At 41.5% G+C, this 20,297-nt stretch overlaps 2 protein-coding genes across 6 annotated transcripts in view; one reads left to right on the forward strand and one right to left on the reverse strand.

Annotated features, from left to right (window-relative positions):
- LOC116036728 (uncharacterized protein C14orf93-like) overlaps nucleotides 1–14,891 on the forward strand; it is a 260,214-nt gene extending 245,323 nt beyond the window's left edge. The window contains exons 2-3 of the mRNA XM_031280328.2: nucleotides 14,392–14,508; nucleotides 14,636–14,891. Coding sequence (XP_031136188.1) covers nucleotides 14,392–14,508; nucleotides 14,636–14,857 — 339 coding nt within the window. The 3' untranslated portion in view covers nucleotides 14,858–14,891. The remainder of the gene's footprint in view (nucleotides 1–14,391; nucleotides 14,509–14,635) is intronic.
- The window catches only part of adck1 (aarF domain containing kinase 1), a 153,756-nt gene that overhangs the window by 31,996 nt on the left and 101,463 nt on the right, over nucleotides 1–20,297 (reverse strand). For all 5 annotated transcript variants that reach the window (XM_035994714.1, XM_031280325.2, XM_031280326.2 and 2 more), the window contains 4 exons: nucleotides 12,391–12,549; nucleotides 10,664–10,822; nucleotides 8,947–9,063; nucleotides 915–1,064 (listed from right to left, as the gene is read on the reverse strand). In XM_035994714.1, the coding sequence (XP_035850607.1) occupies nucleotides 915–1,064; nucleotides 8,947–9,063; nucleotides 10,664–10,822; nucleotides 12,391–12,549 (585 nt within the window). The remainder of the gene's footprint in view (nucleotides 1–914; nucleotides 1,065–8,946; nucleotides 9,064–10,663; nucleotides 10,823–12,390; nucleotides 12,550–20,297) is intronic.

Below are 20,297 nucleotides of genomic sequence, written 5' to 3' on the forward strand. Positions count from 1 at the left end.
AAAATGTATCTTTGGAGCATTTTTTAACCCCTTTTCCCGAAGAGCTAGCATGACATAGTTGGTACCAATAAATTCCTTAGGTCTTCTAGTTTCATATAATACATGCAGATGAATTGATATTGGATCATTTAAATGGAAATTGATTTGAATCGGAAAATCGATTTTTAAAACCCAGCCCTAGTTCACAATGTTCGAAAGGTTTAATGAGACACACAAGAATATACATTTTTTACAAATCGCTCTATTCACTTCGATGACATGAGAGTAGATAGATAAGAAAGAGGCTCAATAGGAAAGGAGAACTGATTCAACATAGGTCCATTCCGATCAATCTTCAGAAAGGAAAACAGTGTAACAATTTATGATAGCTAGCTCCACACATTCCTAATTTCCTCATATTTGAACTGTTAATAGGTTATACAAATTTCAAAGGATTCCTGTTAAGGATGGCCCTGACTATATTCATGTCAAATTTCATGCAATTTGTATTATTATTGTTGTATTATTGTGTGTGTGTGAGCACACACACACACACACACACACACGTGTGCGTCTGTGTTTGTTTGCGTGTTTGTTTGTGTGTGTGTGCGTGTGTGTAGAACATGAGAGTGCACATATGATTGTGCCTTCATGATTAAGTCTGTGGTGTACCAATCCAAACACAGCATACTGCACCCTGCTAAGAACAACATTAAATGAGTTGTTTATCAAAAAGCTTTTATCCTGCTGTAGCTCTAATAAAAGTGTGTGCGCCTATGAAAGTGTTTGTGGCATCCATGTTTTTATGTGTATCTTGACTGTGTGTTTGTGCTCCACCCATGTGCTCAACGCCTAAGCCAGCAGCATGAAAAATGACTGCAATTTTAGAACGAATGGTGTTTTATTTATGTGCAGGCAGCCTGGAGATTTCTCACCTGATAAAGGCCGTGATCAAGCAGGATGATCTCTGTCTTCTTGCTCTGGGGACACTTTCGGACCAACACGTTGCCAGGGTGTGGGTCACAGTGTACAAAGCCATGGACGAAGATCATTTCACTGTACATCTTACCCAGGTTCTCTGAGATCTGTTGGGGTCATGACACAGAAAAAAAGGTGAAAAAAGCAAAAATTGATAAAAACAACATTTAGAAGACAAACTACTGGTTGAATGCCTGATCTAATTGGTATGGTCTCACGTTTAGTAAGTGTAAAAATCTGAGTTTATTGTTTGTGCACTGTGGTATGTATTAGCCATGAAGGACTGTATGATTCCTTATTGGTTTAAAATAGCATAGTCATGGTGGGGAGGGGTTGCGGTTAGTTGGGCTGATGATGTAGTCCTGTTTGCATCATCAGTCCATGACCTTCAGCACTCACTGGATCGGTTGGCAGCCAAGTGTGAAACAGCAAAATATCTCTAAATCTAAGGCCATGGTTCTCAGTAGAAACTACCCCAGGTAGGGAATGAGTACTTAGTACCTCTGGGTCTTGTTTGCAAGTGAGGAGACAATGGAGGGGGAGATTGGCCAGAAAATCAGAGCAGCGGGGGCGGTATTGCATACTAGGAGTGTGACGAGAGACCCTACTCACGAGATGAGACATGAGATTAGGTTCGGGAGATCAAGGTGAGACAAGATTTTAACACTATTTTAAGGAAAACTTCAATGAAGAAATAAGACTGAAAAAATAGTACTTTATTCAATCAAAACTAAAAAAAAAAACTCAAATGACTGGCTTCTCTCCTGTATAATTAACAGTAACACCCTTACTTATTCCATATATACGGTGGAAAGATAGTCTCTTCATTCAGAGAACAGTTGTTTTGTACTTGAATTTGTTATTGTACAGTAGACAGAGAGAAATAAAACTTATTTTACTATTGTTTCACAGTGATTACGTTCTAAAGCACAAATAAATTACCATCAAACACTCAACAGATGATTTTTGTGAAGACAGATGCTCTTTTCTCCTCCTCTGCATTTTATTCATTGCAGCAGAAAACAAGTAAGTATGCTACTCTAGTATCGATTTATAACCATTATAGGACGGAGGGAGAACATTTCTCTTTGTTTAATATCATTAAAAGTAAAGTTAGGTTTTGCTGTCCGCTTCCTGACTCATTTTAAAAAGGGCAGATAAAGAGAGCGATCTGCGCGAGACAGTGCCACAGTGAACTGACTCGGCCAAGAGAGGGGGAGAGAGAGAGCGGCAGTACTCTCTAATGTTCTAACGCTGGGCAGTCTTTTTCTTCCGCTATCGCTCTGCAAAAGTTTACTCGGAGTCAACTTTGGAGAACGGGCTCCAAATTCTATGCTAATCTCAAGGTCAAAGTCAGACTCATCCGTTATGCTGGGTGCTGCTCTGCACTTGTGTACTGATATCGCGAGACACTTTTTACCTCAACGAGAAATCTCGTCACGTTTTAATCTCACAAGATCTCGTGCACACACCTCTATTGCTTACATTTTACCGTACTGTTGCCGTAGGGCAAGGCTCTCGATCTACCGGCCAATTTTGGAGGGTGGCCTGGGAACGCCTCAGGATCCCCCAGTCAGAGCTGGTTAATGTGGCTCGGGAAAGAGAAGTTTGGGGTCCCCTGCGGGAGCTGCTGCCCCAACCCCGGATAAGCGGTTGAAGGTAGATAGAATGTATGATTTGTGCATTGTCATAGCATTGGTATAGTAGCGTGATTATACGTGATTCTGTAAATGTAATGGCACTTTAAGTTTTTGGTCTGTGTATCTGCCTACATGTTGTACCAGGATTTTAAACTTATATTCAGGTCAGTAGAACTGAGGCTTTTCAAGTGAAGATTGACCAGAATTACAAGTTCTCCATATCATGTATGTAGTGCTGAATATGGCCACCTGGCACAAAACTGAGGTATTGAAAAAAAAAAAAGACAAAAGAGTGAACTAAACCTACTGCTTTGCGGTTGTGTCCCTTTAGCTTTATCAACGAGTTTTAAGCTTACTCCTAAATGTTGGTATGGCGTCTGCCTCCCGAAGCAAAACTGGGAGCCACAGGGGAGGACCTTGGTAGCTGAAGGCTGTGGCTCTCATTCTACTTTTGAGCCTCTATGAACCACTAGTAACTGTGCATTCTGAGAACACAGTAGGGCAATACGGTACTATATAGCTGTTTAAGATATGATGGATTAGATTGAAGGTTTTCATTTCAGCAAGACTTATCCTGATGCCCAAACATTGACTGGTGTCAATTATCAGTGGAGGAGGTTAGCCAGGGAAACCTAGTGTCACACATTTTAAAAAGCTCTGGTAGGGTTTTCAGTAAATGCAGTCATAGCTTAAATATCATCAATATGGGAGAGAACGCAAAAAAAATCTGCACAGACCATTCTGGTCACGTCAAGGGGTGGAGTTCAGAGGAAAGTCTATTTGGGCCATCATCCATCTTGTCATCACAGACAAAGGGTCCAGCATGCACCAGTGCCACCTAATTCTATCCATCGAGTCCCTTTGTGTGTGTGTTTTATTATGTCCTCTATCTATCTCATCAGCTGTCTTATAATACTCATCACTGCTTAATGCTGTGTCCCAGTCTGTATTTGTGTAAGTGGGATTTTATGTGTTCCTGTGCACATTGGAAGCTCAATAAATTATTTAATTAAGCATTGCGTTAGTTCATGCAGGACACGGAAGTCAAAGGCCCACTAATTGAATTATCATTCCAGCCAGTCACAACAAATCACAGCCATTTTCACATCAGGCGGTCCATTTAAATGTCTCCCTATTCCTCTCTGCTTGCTGCTACTCCAATGCTGTCTCACACCGCTGCTGCTGGCAAAGCTTGCCTCCACCACCCCATCCTCTACCTTCCCGGTTTTGGGTGTCATCATAACTATGTCTGAAATTGTTTTGATGTCTTGGATTGGGCCTACTCTTGTGTACAGGGGGGTCTCAGCAGCTTGCTCCCTGTGTCATCTTAGCATGTAGCTTGGCTAACTTTACCTTCTTTGGTTATTCAAGTAAGTTGCCACACAAGTTCAGGTTTCATGACCATACATGTATGTGTAATACCAGCATTATTGTCAAAGCAACAACTATACAAGTTACATTATCAATTCTATGAATAGCTAATAATGAAAAAAATCAATAATACTGTGGGTCAAGTGGGAAAAGGGCCAGCTCATAATCCAACAATTTGAGCAACGAATGCAGAATTTAGAAGTGAATTTGGAGAAAAAGGGTGACTAGTCGAGGGCGGTGGAAATAATGGAGCAGCTAAAGGAGTATCAGAAAAAAGGTACGCCGAGTTGGACCAATGTGAAAAAGGCCGAACCAAAGGAGAATCCTTTTGCCTTTCACAAAGTTTTGACTGAACTGGATGAAAAGAAATGAAGAGAGCGGAACATCGTGCTGTTTGGAATAAAGCAGAGTGAAATGGAAAACAGAGAAGAGCCACATCAAAAAAGATTTAGACGCCGTAAAGGATGTATTTAAAACGTGCAAGGTCCGCACAGCCGGGGATTCATTTGTGAGAGTGGCCCAGCTTGGAAAATACAGCAGGAGCGAGGGTACGGATGACCCCGTAAGATCGGGGAGACCTGTTCCGGTTACACTGAGAGTAGGGAATTAAAGATTCTTGCCTGTTCAGGAAGATCTCTACGCTGCATCAAACGGACAAGTATAGAAACCTAACAAAAGCAAATGATCTGACTGAGAGAAAAGGAGAAGGAACAATATGAAAAAGCAAAGGAAAAACTGTGGAATTCATCGGGAGAATACACCTTCAGAGTCCATGGACCTCCCTGGGCAAGGAGAGTGGTGAGAATCACCACTCTCCTTGCCACGAATGTCACCACGAATGTCTCCGTTAAAGTAGGACAGGAATGTAAATCTCTGCCAAGCATCTCATGTTTATATACCAATTAGGGGGTGCACGATTCAGAAAATGTCACTATTTGATATCGATTTTTAGGCTCAAGATTCGATTCAAAATCGATTTTCGATTCAAAAACAATTCTCGATTAAAAAAATGATTCACAGTATGTAAATGTAGCTACTTTTCCCATGTGATTGCAGTAGACATACAATTTAAAAGAAAAGAAACACAACAAATTAAATGTAGTTTGATATTACATGTCTTCATATAAAAATAAAAACTTTTGCAACTAAAAACTGCAAAGTGCCAAGCTTTGGCCAGCTTTCAAATACATTTAATTCAAGTATGAAATAAAACGTATAAAATAAAACATTCAGAGTTCGGTGGGAGTTTAGAGCATTGAAAGAGAGTGCGTTGGTTGACTGGCATGTTAGGTACTTTAGGTTGTTGTTCGTCCACGTCTTGTTAATGTTAATCTCTGGGTGATGGCGTACCATGTGAGTTCTCAAGTTTGTGGTGTTTCCAAAATACTTAACTTTCGCTTTGCAAAGCCTGCATATAGCATGATTCCTATGAAGTTCCGTCTTCCCCTCGAGGTTATAAAAGCCGAAATGTGCCCAAACTCTCGCCTTCAATGAGGATGGAGAAGGTTGAATAATTCTTTCTGTGAGGTTTGCCATTGTTTGCGCCGACTAAACTACCTCTGCTGCACTCGTTCTTCTTTTGATTATGACAAGAGTGCCCAGGCGTCAGTGTGAATTTGACGCAGTGCCATCTATGGGAATGGCGAGCTAAACTCATTTCAGGACAATAGTATACACGCCATTACAAAACGAAAAAAAAAAAAAATAAATATATATATATATATATATATATATATATGAATCAATTTTTGGAATTCTATGAATCGATGTTGAATCGGTAGAGCTTGAATCGCGATACGAATGTGAATAAATTTTTTTGCACACCCCTAATACCAATGCAGATTAACTTCATAACAAATGTGAACAAACTGAATTTGCCGTTCGTTTGAGATTACTTCCACTTATTCAGATAATATGAATCACCTAAGTTAAGTCAAAAAGTCGGAAGCAAAAAAAGTATCCCAACTGAATTTAATATGTATAATGTAGAGGGTTATAATATGTTTTCAAGGAATATAGAGGATGACATAGGTGGAGGCTCATTGCTATATGTTCATAAAACATTAGAAGCTAAAGAACTGGTATCTGTTTCAGAATTTCAAGAAAGTATTTTAGTTGAGATTAAATGTAGCAACCAAGAGGCTTTGATTATAGGTTTAATTTACAGGTCAGATAGTGGTAAAGAGACTAATAATGATAATCTTTTGGTTCTACTAGAACAAGTGTTGACTATAAAGCATTCATTAAATGTGGGGGATTTTAATCTGTCAAATATAGATAGGGACATCCTTAGATAACAGGTTTTTGGACTGCAATCAAAATGTATGGATGTTTGAATATGTTATAGAGCCAACAAGGTGGCGAGGGAGGGTTACACCACATGTATGGATCTTATTGTAACAAATGAGGAACATATGATAGATGATATTCAATATCTAAGCCATTTAGGCAAAAAGTGATTATTGTGTCCTGTTGTAATGTACCTATAAGAAGGAACTATATTAAGGCAAATTTTGATGAAGCATGCAGGGAATTAGAGAATTTGTATTGGATACCATATCTATCTAATTATGATGTTAATAAAAAATGGGGATTAATAAAGTCTAAGTCAAAGTAAATAGAGGATAAGTTGGTACCTATTGGTAAAATTAGGTCCGAAGATGATATTACAAAAAGAAAAATCAAAGAAAAATATAATCTTGGGAGGAAAGCATTAAGAAGAAGAAAACAAGAAATTCAGCAGGAGTATCGGAGAATTTGAAACATTGGGAGGATGAGAACACAATAAATTAAAGCAAACATTTTTTTGAAAACATCCCAGTCTGTACAGTCCAAACACGCCTGAAGATCCTTAACAGCTTCACTGGTCCACTTCTTCTGATGTCCTCACAACAGGTTTAAAAAGTTTAATTTCTGCCTGTGTATCAGGGAATCAGGTGGACCATGACATGGTCTGAGTGACCCAGTACATATGGACACAGAGGGGAACGGTGTGTGTGTGTGTGTGTGTGTGTGTGTGTGTGTGTGTGCTTTGCTCAACCAATCAGCGTGCAGCTCATCTAAATATTCATGAGCATACCATATAAGGCAGAAAACCTCTTGTTTCATACAGGGCTGTTTAACAGGGTTGCATTAGGGCGCATAGAACAGCACCTGGGCCATTTTCAGCCCAACCAATGTTACATACCCTATTCGGAGACCTTAAGGAACAATGTGAAATACACTATATAACCATTCTATCACCCCTTTAACATTGATTGAGTAAAAGGCCCAAAAGTGGTCTACGCTGACTTTAGCACCCCCTAATGGCCGATCTATAGCCAAATTTGGTAGAGAGCCTCAGAGCGGCATGCCGAACGACCATCACAAGTTTCGTGTTGATAGCAATTACTACGGCAGATAAATTGCATTTGCAAATTTCTCATTTAAATGCATTGAGTTATTTGCCAAAACACATAAACGTTGATTACAGCGCCCCCTAATGGCCGATATTCGCTAAATTGGGTAGAGAACATCGGAGTGGGATGCTGAACAATAATCTCAAGTGTTTTGTTGATAGCGTATCATTTGGCTGAGATATGATAACATTTGTGTTTGGTAGCTAGCTAGGAAAATTGTTTGGTTGTCAAATGCGCATACTTTAACGTAGCAAAATTGTTTCCATAACTTTTGGTCAGGTCCATCTGGAGATGCTACCTACCAGGTTTCGTGCAGATCGGTTTCACGGCCTAGGACAAGTTCGAAAAAGTTGTTTTTGCCAATTGTGTGATATTGCGAAAAAGCTTCTTAGCGGAAATGGGCAGGGCCTATATCATGTGATTCAGCTTGATTCAAGGAATACGTGGATGTAAGGCTTTCTAATGTGCGATGTGTAATGTGGGAGTTATAGGCAAAAACACGTTTGACGTCATTATAGCGCCACCTAGTGGTCAACATGTGTAATTTTTGGTAGGTGAGGTCCATGATCCATTGTACATCTACCCTGTAAATTTAAAGTTGTTCACATTAGTATAAGTGGTGAATCCAAACATGGGTCCCATAGGCTAATCAGTACCCCACTGCAGGGGTGGCCTCAGGAGGGGCCCTCCAAATTCCGTAAAAATCGGATGAGCTGTTCATGAGATATAAACTTTTTGTACTTGTGGCACACCCTAGTGGCCAATTTTCATATGTGTGGGGGACCTCCAGATGGTCATGGCAAACAAGGATCTAAAGTTTTGCATTGATAGCATTTATTTTGGTCGAGATATGGCATAGTTGATGTTTTCATAGTTAGCTACACAAATTTGTTTGTGCGTAATATGTGCAATTTTTATCCTATAAAAATTCTTTTGATAATTTTTTATCAGGTCGGTCTGGAGATGCTATGTGCCAAGTTTCGTACAGATCGGTCGCACGGTCTACGAGGAGTTCGGCAAAATAGGTTTTCGATAAATCTTGATTTTTCACGCGTAAAAGTCTAGGCGGAAATGGGCGTGGCCTATATCAGGAGATTCAGTTGGATCCAGGGAACACGAGGATATATGGTTTTTGAATGTCAAACGTGTTTTTGCTGCTATAGCGCCACCTAGTGGTGGAAGTGTGTCCATTTTTGTCTCCGCTGAGGGTGCAGAGTTTTGGACCAGTCCTGAAAATGGCACCCCCCTCACCATGTACGGTTTAGGCTGTAGCGGGAGTTTTATCAACGGAACAACAATAATCTCTACAAAAACAATAGGGTTCCACAGCCCTGCTGTGTGAACCCTCGGGCTTGGACCCATAATTATTAGCAATTTTTGTTGTTATGTTACAGAACTAGTGATTCTCCTCCCAGGAACCAAAATAAGTGATATACATTGCAGTAACCCTCCCGGCTGGGACATGTTGCATTAAAATATACTTGTGTATATATACGTGTGTGTGTGTGTGTGTGTGTGTGTGTGTGTGTGTGTGTGTGTGTGTGTGCGCGTGCGTGTGCAGGCAGGGCAGCAGGCAGTACCTCGTTGACATTAATGCTGTGTTTTTTCATGTAGTCCTTGTCGTTGACCTGCCCCCCTTCAGCAAACTCCATAGTCAGGATCCTCTTTGTTGACAGATCCCAATGGATGATGGGAATCTGTAGGGAGAGGGTTAGATGAGGGGAGGAAGAGAACAAAATCCAACACTTTTTCACTAGATTTCATTCTCCTGTGCAGCTGTGCATTATAATATGGGTTCGGTTTCAGATATTTGGCTCTATTGTGGAGACGCTTTTTGATGCAAACACACGTTTTGCAATCCTGTAAATGCACTGCCTTTTTTGAAACCTGGTCCCAGGGTGAAAAAATTCGAAAACGGTTCCCTTCTGACTTCGTTTGGACGGCGAAGCCGCATACGTGCGTATCGATGATGTCATCGCCACACCCCTCGACCTCTAACGTTATGTAGCTAACGTTAAACATCGCTGAAGTAGCTGACGCTCCAGCAGGGACGTAACGTTAACGTTAGCTGCTATGGTTAGCTGTTTATAAAGTGGAAGTAGACAACTTATCAACTAGCTAGCTAATCTGTCTGCTTATCAACTCCTTGAACGGATTATAGTAACTTTTAGCACGGCTTATTGTAGAAAGGCTACCGCAAGAAAAACGGGTAGATTATCAAAAAGACATTGATTGATGTTTGTTTGTCTGCTGATGTTAGCTAGCAGTGTTAGTGCGCTAACGCCAGCTCTGCTAGCTAGCGCGCTGCAATCATGTCCAATGCCAGACAGAATTACAAAATAAAAAGCAATCCAACAGCACGTTATACAATGTAAATAAAGACACGTTTTCTTGTGGCGGCCTTTATAAAATGAGCAGTGGTGAAAGTTAATATAGTCTATCATTATCGTCATCGTTATGATCGGGAGTGACTGACGACTATGCTCTTCTTCTCCGTTTTTGGTGAATTTCTGTAGCAGAAACAGCGCCACCTATAGGCCTGGAATATGAAGTAGGGTGTTGAGTCTTTTACAAATGGATCCTTTTGGACGCACATTTTTTTTGACATGGTTCCAGGGAAGACGGGGGAAAAAAAGATTGTTTTGGTACGTGTGGACGTGACCTAAAACACTTACTGATATTGAAGAGTGATAGTTTACCTTTAATCCTCGGCTTTTACACAAATCGACAAAAAGGGGAAATTAGATCAAATTAGTAACAGACAACCACTAAGCTGTATGCAAAAAAAATTGTGTGATTACATCACCAATATGCAAATGAGTATGATGTCATTGACGTCAAACCCTGAAACATCGAACAAAGAAAGGCAGCGGAAAAAAGAAGTATAATTCCCATTCACCAGAGCTTACAAAAGTTATCAAACAAAAGGTATTACGAAAAAGGACAAGAGGAAATTAAATGATTATGGACATGAAGTCTAGCTTCGTATAGTAAATTGCGGTGTTCTGCTTATCCTGCTGTGTTAAAATTTAGGAAAAGTCGACAGGCAGCACAGAGAAAGCTGTCATACTCAATGTAAAGATCTGACCTCTGTTAACTGTATTAGAAACTAGGACTTTAAGTTAAAACAGATTGTATCTTATTATTCTATTGCATTCTTATTACCAGCTGTTTACTAGTATGTGAGCTCACATGGGACCAACAGGGTCAAAACTAAATCCCACTATGGACTCCTCGTCTGCCTGTTATTATAAAAGGAAGCCATGTAGCAATATTTGTAGTGTACTTAGCGTGTACCTTGAGAAAGGGGAGGTGGGCCAGCATGTTGGCCAGCCTCTCAGCATTGTGTCCTTCATTAAGGAAGTCCAGCTCTAGCGGCATGTTCTTCTTGGCTTCTTCCACCAACCACATAAAGGCAAAGTCTGGGAAGAGCCAATGGACCGCCCTCAACAGCACCTTAAAAACACAAATCAGAATCAGTCTCACTTTCAAGTATAATAAAACAGACATGTACCGTACATATACAGTGTTGTCCTGTCAATGGCTGACATTTTGCTGACAAGTGCAATTGAAGGGATTCGGTCCGGAGGTTTTTACTGGGTAAAACTAAAGTTTGAGGACAGAAAATTGCTGTTAAACAGCTCTATATACAGTATAACCAATTATATATACCAATTGTTTTGTGCATCTGGCCAAACTTATTTTAGTTAGCAGCAACACCAAATCAGATGTGTTTCATCACCTGTGGAAGAGGCTCTCTAGATTTTACAGCTCTGGATCAGTGTATCAGTCACAATTGGTATCATTCAGCATGTGAGACAGTTTTGTGAAATCTGATGTTTTCAGCATCATCTCAGTTTGGGCTTAGAGCAACCATATCGCCAGACAATAATGTTGACTTTGGATAATTCTGCAAAATCTACAAAAGCTTGAAAAGCAAGGTGAAAAAAAGAAGTTTCACATATGTACGGGATAGTATCTCGTACGTACGAGATAAACTTTTACTTCCTAATTTGGCTGTTTTAAGGATGAGAAAGCCATGCATGATAAAAAGGGAATTGAAAGTTCAGCCAAATGCAGCATAAACAAAATGTTTTACCTTCTTAGTTAACAACAAATGTCTACTGTAATACATAATGGAACTGTGTATAAGTGACTTGGGTTGAACAGTGTAGATAGGGAGTTTGTTGTGATCAATAAGAGCCATTTCCGGCACAAAAGAAATGTGTAATATAATAATAATAATAATAATAATAATAATAATAATAGTAATATAGACTTTATATTTACTTTAAATAATTGTGAAATAAAGTCAACTAAGTTTATATCGTTTATACAAAGTATCTGTTAATGTCTGTTTTGTTTTGTTTCTGTATCAGTATGGGAGAGGAAGAATGGATGGTGGGTGGAAAAGAAAGCAATCGGTCTTTGGCATGTTAGGTGTGAGCCATTATCAAGGGCAAAGAGCTGGAAAGCCTATTCCACGTCTTGTGGAAAGAAGATCTCCAGGCATCTAGTCCCCCTGATTACCCATCGTGTAGTCACGCTTTGCCAGACCTTTGGCCCATTTGTGTAACGTCCTGTTGTGTTCTTTAACTTCTGTTCTTTGTGTTTATTTCTCAAATACTGTTTTCCGTCAGATCGTTTATAGATCTCAGCATTTCCGACCACACTTGAAGGAAGCTTAATTTCCCGGAGAAAGAGAGTAAGAAAAGAGACGGAGGGACTGAGGAAACAGTCGGCTGTTCCACAAACTCCTGGGCAGTTCAGTGCTTTGGTGTTTTAAAACTTTCTTGTGGCAGCGATAGAGGCAGTGATGTTTCCTGTTTCCTGACTCTCACATTGCCTCAAAACACTCTGATCCACACTTACATGACTGGCCACCACAGCATAAAACATGGTTGCGTTTCTCCAAAAGTTGCATGGTTAGGTCATTAAAGGAAAATAACATACATCATATTTGAGGCCAGTGTTTGACAAGACTGTGTTCCAACACTTCTTCACTTCAAAAGACACAGACTCACCTCCATCACCGCTATGTCCCTGGACATCTGTCTCTGGACTTTGGGGTGTTGGACCTTGATGGCCACTGTCCTCCCGTCATGCAGCACTGCCTTGTGGACCTGAGCTAAGGAGGCTGCACCCTGAGGCTTCTCTTCAAAGGAGACAAATAACTCTGACAGCTGCAGGAGAGACATAGGAATGAAGAAGAAAAGAGTGCAGAGCACAGAGTAAACAGAATGATAAAGAAGATGGGATGGAAAGGGGTGTGTGGAGTTGGGAGTGGGATAGGAGTCTGATCATCAATCTGATCATCTTGATTTACAAGCTATTATTAGATATTGTACAAATTAAAGAGGTTAAACACATTACAGAGGTTCACATGTGGGATTAATTATCTCCATTTCTGCTATGGCCAAGTATGGATTTGTTATGCCATGGCAATAACACACCAAATCAACTGAAGCAAGGGGAGCTGATTGATGTGCAATAATGTAATGATGATGGTTGTATTAGGCCTGTGTTTGAGACTACTGACCTGAAACCAAACTGACTGAGACCAAGAGGAGGTAGCACAAGAGGCGCAATAGGATTTCTTTTTTACTGACACTATAACTACTGTGAATTCTCAAATAGTGGTCTTTATTTACCTCAACTGCCGGGCCTTTATCTGAGACAGGCTTATATTAGAGAGATAGGCCATTAACTGTTATAAGTATCCTTTATCATCATTTAGTAAGAAGCCTCCCTGTTTAGTGTTCTCATCTGTTTTAATTAGCTGTTAATAGAAGCTCAACACGTCCTCTGTGTTTACCTGTCCTCTTGTACTGTATAATGTATTTCAGTATATTGTACATTTCCACAGCACTAAGTCCATCAGTACAACTCGTCATGTAGTCTCACATTAACAGACATCTTCACAGTGCTGTCTCAGCGCTGGAGCAGGGTCTGGCTGCACGAGTCAACATTATAGTATACTGTAAAAAACGCTCTGGGATGTTTGTATTTCTTTAAACCAATCACAATCGTCTTGGCTGGTGCTAAGCTCTGGATGCGGCGACGGAACCTCTGCAAAATAGATAAATAGCGGAAGGGAAGGTGAACGCCTGACACACGACAGAGTTCCTCCAACACAGCAAATGTCAGAGGCAACTCTTGAGCAGGTTCCCTTGACACTTGCTGTGACACTTCAACTTCCACCTGCAGAGAACTAGATCTGGTAGAGCCACTGTTCCACCTGGAAGACGTAACCTGTAAACTGGAAAAAGTGAAAAATAAAAAGAGTATCACACTGCATGAAAAGTGGGATTTTCGTCAGTAAGCGGCACTGTAGATTGTCGTGGAAGTTCAGGTTTACGACTGCACGCGGCAATTTGCAGGCAACACCGAAAACTGCCGTGAATTGTCGGAAAATGACGTGGGCCTTGCTTGGCAGTTGTCCCCCCATGACCCCCCTCCACCTAATTCTAGGGGAGGCTTTAACATGTAAATGAAAATGCTGTGAGCTATTCAAATGCAAATCAGGGTACTCTGCATGCTACCGATGTGAATGAGCAGTTCACCGTAGTAAACTCCAGGTTGCTGTCCATAGAGGATAGGTTGGCTGCTTTGGAGTCGAAAAACTGTGTGGAAGAGACTAACTCTAAGAAGAGAAGACGAGGTGCACAATCCCAAGATATAATAATAAGAATATGTTCGGTGACTGCTAGCTAAGCTAAAAGTAGCCTAAATGCAAAGCTTTTTTTTTTAAGTAACCCAAGCCAAAAGTAACCTAGTAGCCTTGTAAAAGAACAAGTGAGCAGAACCAGTGTAAGTTGCTTTATAAAAGTGTATTTTTTTGGTCTTGTAATTTACAGGAAGCAGTACATCGTCTTCACAACTCCGAGACAAATTGTAGGTGCTACGAACCGGAGCAAGGGTAAGATTTAAGAATATGCTTTAATTCTGCTGTATACGGAAATAGATACGTTAATAGATACCGATCTTAACCGTACATTTTGTTTTCACAGACTAACCTTTTCCAGCTGCCTGTAAGACATTACGAGACAGTACGCAGGAGCTTCAGGTACAAACAACCAGATCTTGCATTGCAGGCGGAAGCTGTGAAGAGTTCAGCTCAGAGTCGATCGAGAAGAAAGAGGGTAAGACCTATTAGATTAGATCCGTTTTTGGTCAATGTGACTATTTTTCAGGTGCATTAGTAGATGTGTTGTGTCCATACGCAGTGCATCACGCAGTACTGATTGTCTTTATTGATTGTTTTTACAGCTGCTGGAAGCGAGACAGAGTGTGCTAGTTGAGGATGAGGTGGACCTTTGGAAGTGCGCCACCATAGACCTGATGTCTGATGAGGAAGACAGCATTATTGGCGGGGTGTCTGGATGGATTGTGCGACCTCTGTCCTTTTGCAGCCAGGAGCTCACCGAGCTCTGTGCCACGCTGCAGTCGAGATTAGAGGCGATTCCGAAGTACAGGGCAACACACCACTGAAGTCTGCAAAATGGACCGAATTCAGACAGGAGCTCTCCACATACGTCATGGTTTGTTTCTGTCAATATGTGGCAAAGACGAACGTGACGTTCACAGGCTGTAAATTGTCGTTAACTGCCGAAAATAGGGAGATTTCCGGGCGTTTACGGGGACGAAAATCCCACTTTTCATGCAGTGTTAATTAAGTTTTTGTTAATGGGATTCAGTTTTGAGGAGAATTTCACAGTATTTTGTTTGTAGGAATTACTCTAGTGCCTGAGTTTACACTGTTTGGACAAAGGAGGCAGAAAAATCCTCTAAGGTCTGACAAGTCAAAGACAGTCTACCCTTTTTTCGCTAGAAAGGGGGGATGTGGTATTATTGCATGTAATATTGTAATACATCACATAATGACACATGTATTCCGATGTAGTCAGTTGTATCAAAAGGAGACTTAATGTGATAGGAACATATATGAAGGGGAGTTGTGCATAGGGGGACACTTAAGAGAGTTAACACAGGATTGTAAATGTGCTGTTGAGATGCTGATGCGCTTACAATAAAGTGGTAGTTAGTTAACAATTGACTCATGCTCGTTATTGTATGAATAACACGACAAGGTTCTATAACCCCACTGTACATCAGTAAGCCAGACTACATTGGTTACAGTCAACATGCTACTGCAAGATGGCGCTGCTGCTGTGACCGTAGCAGAAAAGCAACAGGCTAACGACATGACAAAACATTTGTAAGTAATACATTTTGAGGCCGCCGAGAGGGAAAGACAGAGGTCGACATGCTCTGGGAAAAAAATTTAAGATTTTGAAAATCGATCCCAAAGCAATAATGTGCGTTTTGTGGGCATCTGTGAGGGTAAGGAAGGAGGTGATAGAGTGAAGTTTTTGGGTGAACTTATTCGGGAGAGAGAGAGATTGAGGGAGAAATTGAGATTGAGCGTGCACACAGAATTGCTGGCCAGCAGCCCCAGGTGGGGGGCCGAACCAGGACCATTCTGGCGAGATTCCTTAGATCATTGGAAAGGGATCTGGTGTTGCGGGCGGCAAGAGGCAAGGGCAAGCAGAATTGGCAGAGCAACAACACAATGCTTTTCCTGGATTACTCAACAAAGACACACTGATGAAGAGTGACAGGTTCAAGGAGTGTAAGAAAAGGCTTAATGAGAGAGAGGTGACATAAAAAAAAAATCCTGTATCCTGCCAAACTTAAAATGGACCCCAAGGATGGAGTTAAGACATTTGAGGCCCCAGAAAGGCAATGGCATTCATGGAAAATATGGAGATTATGGTTAAAGTTGTTCAGGTTAAACTTTGAAACAGATGGGCTAAAGCAGCAGAAGACCACACCAGGTACCACTCCTGTCAGCGTTATTATAGAACCCACTGCAGCTCTAGGCAAGACCCACCCTTCAACAGCATTGACGAGCTACGATTGGCCAGGTGTCCAATGCTCGTGTGAGGTAACGGAACCCAATTTGTCCAGGTCTTATCCCCTGACCAATCAACTATCCTAACCTTAACTACTCAAGGTCAATGCCTAACCTCAACCAATCGGGCGGCTTCATAGGGCGGGTCATGCCTAGAACTGCAGTGGGACCCATAAAAACGCCTCCTGTCCAGCTAAGAACAGGAAACTGATGGCCAGATATACTAACGCTTTTACGCCCACTTCAGGCGTATTTTTAACGCAACGTAAAAGCATGCCGAGGTATGTACAAATAGGCCACACTGAGGTAAAAGCGCAGACTGCCTGTCGCGGGAACTGAAAATGGCAAATTGCGCTTTTCCGTGCCATGCATATGCATTCACGGGAGGGTCAAGGGGAAAGTGGGAGTTTCCCATAAAGAGATGGGAGGGGAAGCGTAAAGTGCGCCTGATTATGTATTCTGCGGTATGTACAAAAAACGTCCCTGAAAGCGCGCCTCTATTTTGTGGTGAAAATTCTCCGCCTCTTAAAAGCAGGTGTAAACCTGGAAGCGGGTTTCCTCGCATATGCCTCCTAGTGAAATGGCACCAGTAATCCGAGCAAGACGAAGACATAGGCCAAGAAGATGAGCTGAAAAGATTTTTGCCACAAGGATCACACTTTTTCAGTTGAGTGAACATGAAATCATTAAGCGTTACAGATTAAGCAGCCATGCAATATTACAGTTACTGGAAGAAATCAAAGATGACATCGAATCTCCGACTCAGCGTTCACATTCCATTCCAGCAGTTGTTAAACTCCTTGCTACATTACAAATATTGGCATCAGGATCATTTCAAACAATTAAACAATTATTAAAAAAATTCTGAGTGAAGTGGGGAAAGAATGAAGATTTAAGAGATTTATTTGAAATCAGTCAGTATCAGCTATTCCTCCTGTCCTCTGTCCCGCTCGCTTTGCTGAGGTCCGATGGTGTCACGTCATTGACGTGCATAATAGTTAAGTTGTGGATTCATGCTCAAAGAGGTAAGTTTACAAAAATTCGCCAAATTTTAAGATACGTGACAAACTAAGATAAACAGTTCTTCAAAACAGACTTCGTACAGACAGCTTTTGTTTTAGCTTGTCACCAGTGCTATTAGCCGATCTAGCATGCTGTGCTCGTGTAAAACATAATGGCAGTGGATGAGCGGACTGGACAGAGCAGATTAAAAGATCGCTTTCTACGTGTCTACATGTTTACACTTTTAAAAGTTTAAAGTATTATGGCAAAAATATTTTGGATTTTTCTCACCCAAATAATCACATTACAGGTGTACAATCCACTACGATAAATCATAAAATAGGTTTATACACAGACAACATCATACTTCACTTACAGAACCCACAAGTCTCACTACATGAAACCAAGAACCTATTCAAATTATTCTCTAAAAAAATTCTAATTACTCATTAATTGGCCAATTAATCCTACCATCCACAGACAACTGAGTAACAATATCTCCCCATAGCTGTCAGATCTAGTACACTTCAAGGAGAGTTCCGGCCAATTTTTACGTTAATGTTGATCGCTATAGCTACGCGAGTACTTTCGATAGAAAAAAACCCGACCCGAATCAGTGCAGGAAAAACGGAGAAGCTGCAGCTACATGTACAAGCATCCCCTGAGCTAAAACGGCAGTTGTCGGGTCAAGTTTTAGAGTGCCTTTGTGCCCCTTAACAGACACAAAGTGCAATTAATATGTCTGTGCCACATGAACAGGGCCCTTACGTGTCAACAAGATGCGTTTTCAACTCAGACATTGTTTAAATTTACCTACCCTGTCTTGATCCTGCCGGTGGGTAGCTTGGCCTGTTAGCTGCTAGCTGCTAGCTGCTAGCTGCTGGCTGTTAGCTGTTAGCTGCTATCTGCCATCCGTGATAAATGTGTTCAGCCAGGCTGTTGTAAAAAATCATCACGCAGCAGTTCCGTGTGTATTTGTAGCTCATCCATTTTGTGTGTGATCGATCTGGTGTTGGTAGGTAGGAGGCTTGTCAGTGTCGATCTGAGTGGTAGCTAGTTCCCTTAGCCAGGCAAGCAGCCTTCGTCCCCCTCCCGCAGCGGAAAGAATCCCCCTCCCGCCCGGTGGTCTGGTGGATGTCCTCCAGAGGACAGATTATGCCTTCGCAGCAAAAAGTTTAGTTTATTTCCCCCTCAAAAAATAGGTAATTGAGCACTGTAGTGGTTATGACCATATCAGTGACTATGTAACTACATGGAAACGGTATAAACAATGTCTGTGGCTTGCACAGTAGTAGCGTTACTGATGCTTAGCTGTAGCATTGCGCTGTCTCCTGGGAATTCAGTTGTAGCAGGAAAAGGTAAACAGTAGTGTGCAGATCGGAGCGTAGTGTGTGAAGAGTGGAGTTGTTTACAAGGGAAGAAGCTTAGAGTAACGTAACTATGGAGAATATAGCAGATATACAACACACGGAAGAGCCTTTTGAGTTTGATGGTCGTCCTTATTTATTTCCGAACCCGAGTATACAGACGAAGAACTAGCCTCACAAGAGTTGGAAAGAACGAGACAGAGGGGCAACAGGCAGATGAACTTGCTGCTCCAAGCGCAAGATAAAGCTAGCCTTCAGTAACTGGATGACATAGCCATAGACATAGACAGGGACCAGGGTAGGTGAATTTAAACAATGTCTGAGTTGAAAACGCATCTTGTTGACACGTAAGGGCCCTGTTCATGTGGCACAGACATATTAATTGCATTTTGTGTATGTTAAGAGGCACAAAGGCACTCTAACACTGACATTGTATTTTATCTTAAATAACAAAAAAACACCTATTCCTGGGTCTTCCCTGAGGCCTCCTCCAAGTTGGATGGGCCTGGAACACCCCCTAGGGAGGCGCCCAGGGGGCATCCTTACCAGATGCCCAAACCACCTCAACTGGCTCCTTTCGACGCAAAGGAGCAGTGGCTCTACTCCGAGTTCCTCACGGATGACTGAGCTTCTCACCCTATCTCTAAAGCTCGAGACACACCAAGCCGATAATCGGCCGTCGGACAGTCTGGCGAGGTCAGTGACTCGAGTCTGTTCGGTGTGTTCCGTGCCGTTTGCCTTCTGGCTCAGCTCTCTTTTCGTCACAACGGTGCGATGAATTGAATGTAATACCGCCCCCAGTCTGCCAATCCTTAGGCACTGTCCCAAACTTCCACGCAATGTTGAAGAGGTGTGCCATCAAAGACAGCCCCTCCACACCCAGAGCTTTCAGCATTTCTGGACGGATCTCATAAATCCCCGGGGCTTTGCCACTGTGATGTTGTTTGACTACCTCAGCGACTTCCACCAGGGAAATTGACGACAATCCCCCATCATCCTCCAGCTCTGCCTCTAACATAGTATTAGCTGGATTTAGGAGTTCCTCAAAGTGCTCCTTCCACCACCCTATTACCTCCTCAGTTGAGGTCAACAGTGTCCCATCCTTACTGTACGCAGCTTGGATGGTTCCCCGCTTCCCCCTCCTGAGGTGGCGAACGGTTTTCCAGAAGCACCTTGGTGCCGACCGAAAGTCCTTCTCCATGTCTTCTCCAAACTGCTTTGGAGAACCCGCTCTTTCACGGCAGAGACTGCAGGCCTTCGGGCCCTTCGGTACCCTGCAACTTCTTGGAATTTAAAATTGGTAATTACCATATTAGAATGCTGAAATTCATCCACCCTTTATGTTCCAAATATTTCGCGATTAATTTTTTATCTCACCCGTTGAAATCTTTACACATTTAAATAGATTTACACATTTTGCACTTACTGCGGCGTCTTGTGTAGACTGTTTACATATTTATGACCATATGTAGGCTACATTTTATGTACTGGTGTTATTGTTGAATATATTGTGAATACATATTTCTAAAATTGTATGATGTTTTTGTTGAGTTATTATTAAACAATACTTTTTCTGACTTTTTTGAATCCCCCGACAAATAACCCATATTTACAAAAAAAGACTAAAACTAATAAAAACTAAACTAAA

The sequence above is a fragment of the Sander lucioperca genome, chromosome 18 (genome assembly GCF_008315115.2).
Source record: "Sander lucioperca isolate FBNREF2018 chromosome 18, SLUC_FBN_1.2, whole genome shotgun sequence".
Classification (NCBI taxonomy): domain Eukaryota; kingdom Metazoa; phylum Chordata; class Actinopteri; order Perciformes; family Percidae; genus Sander; species Sander lucioperca.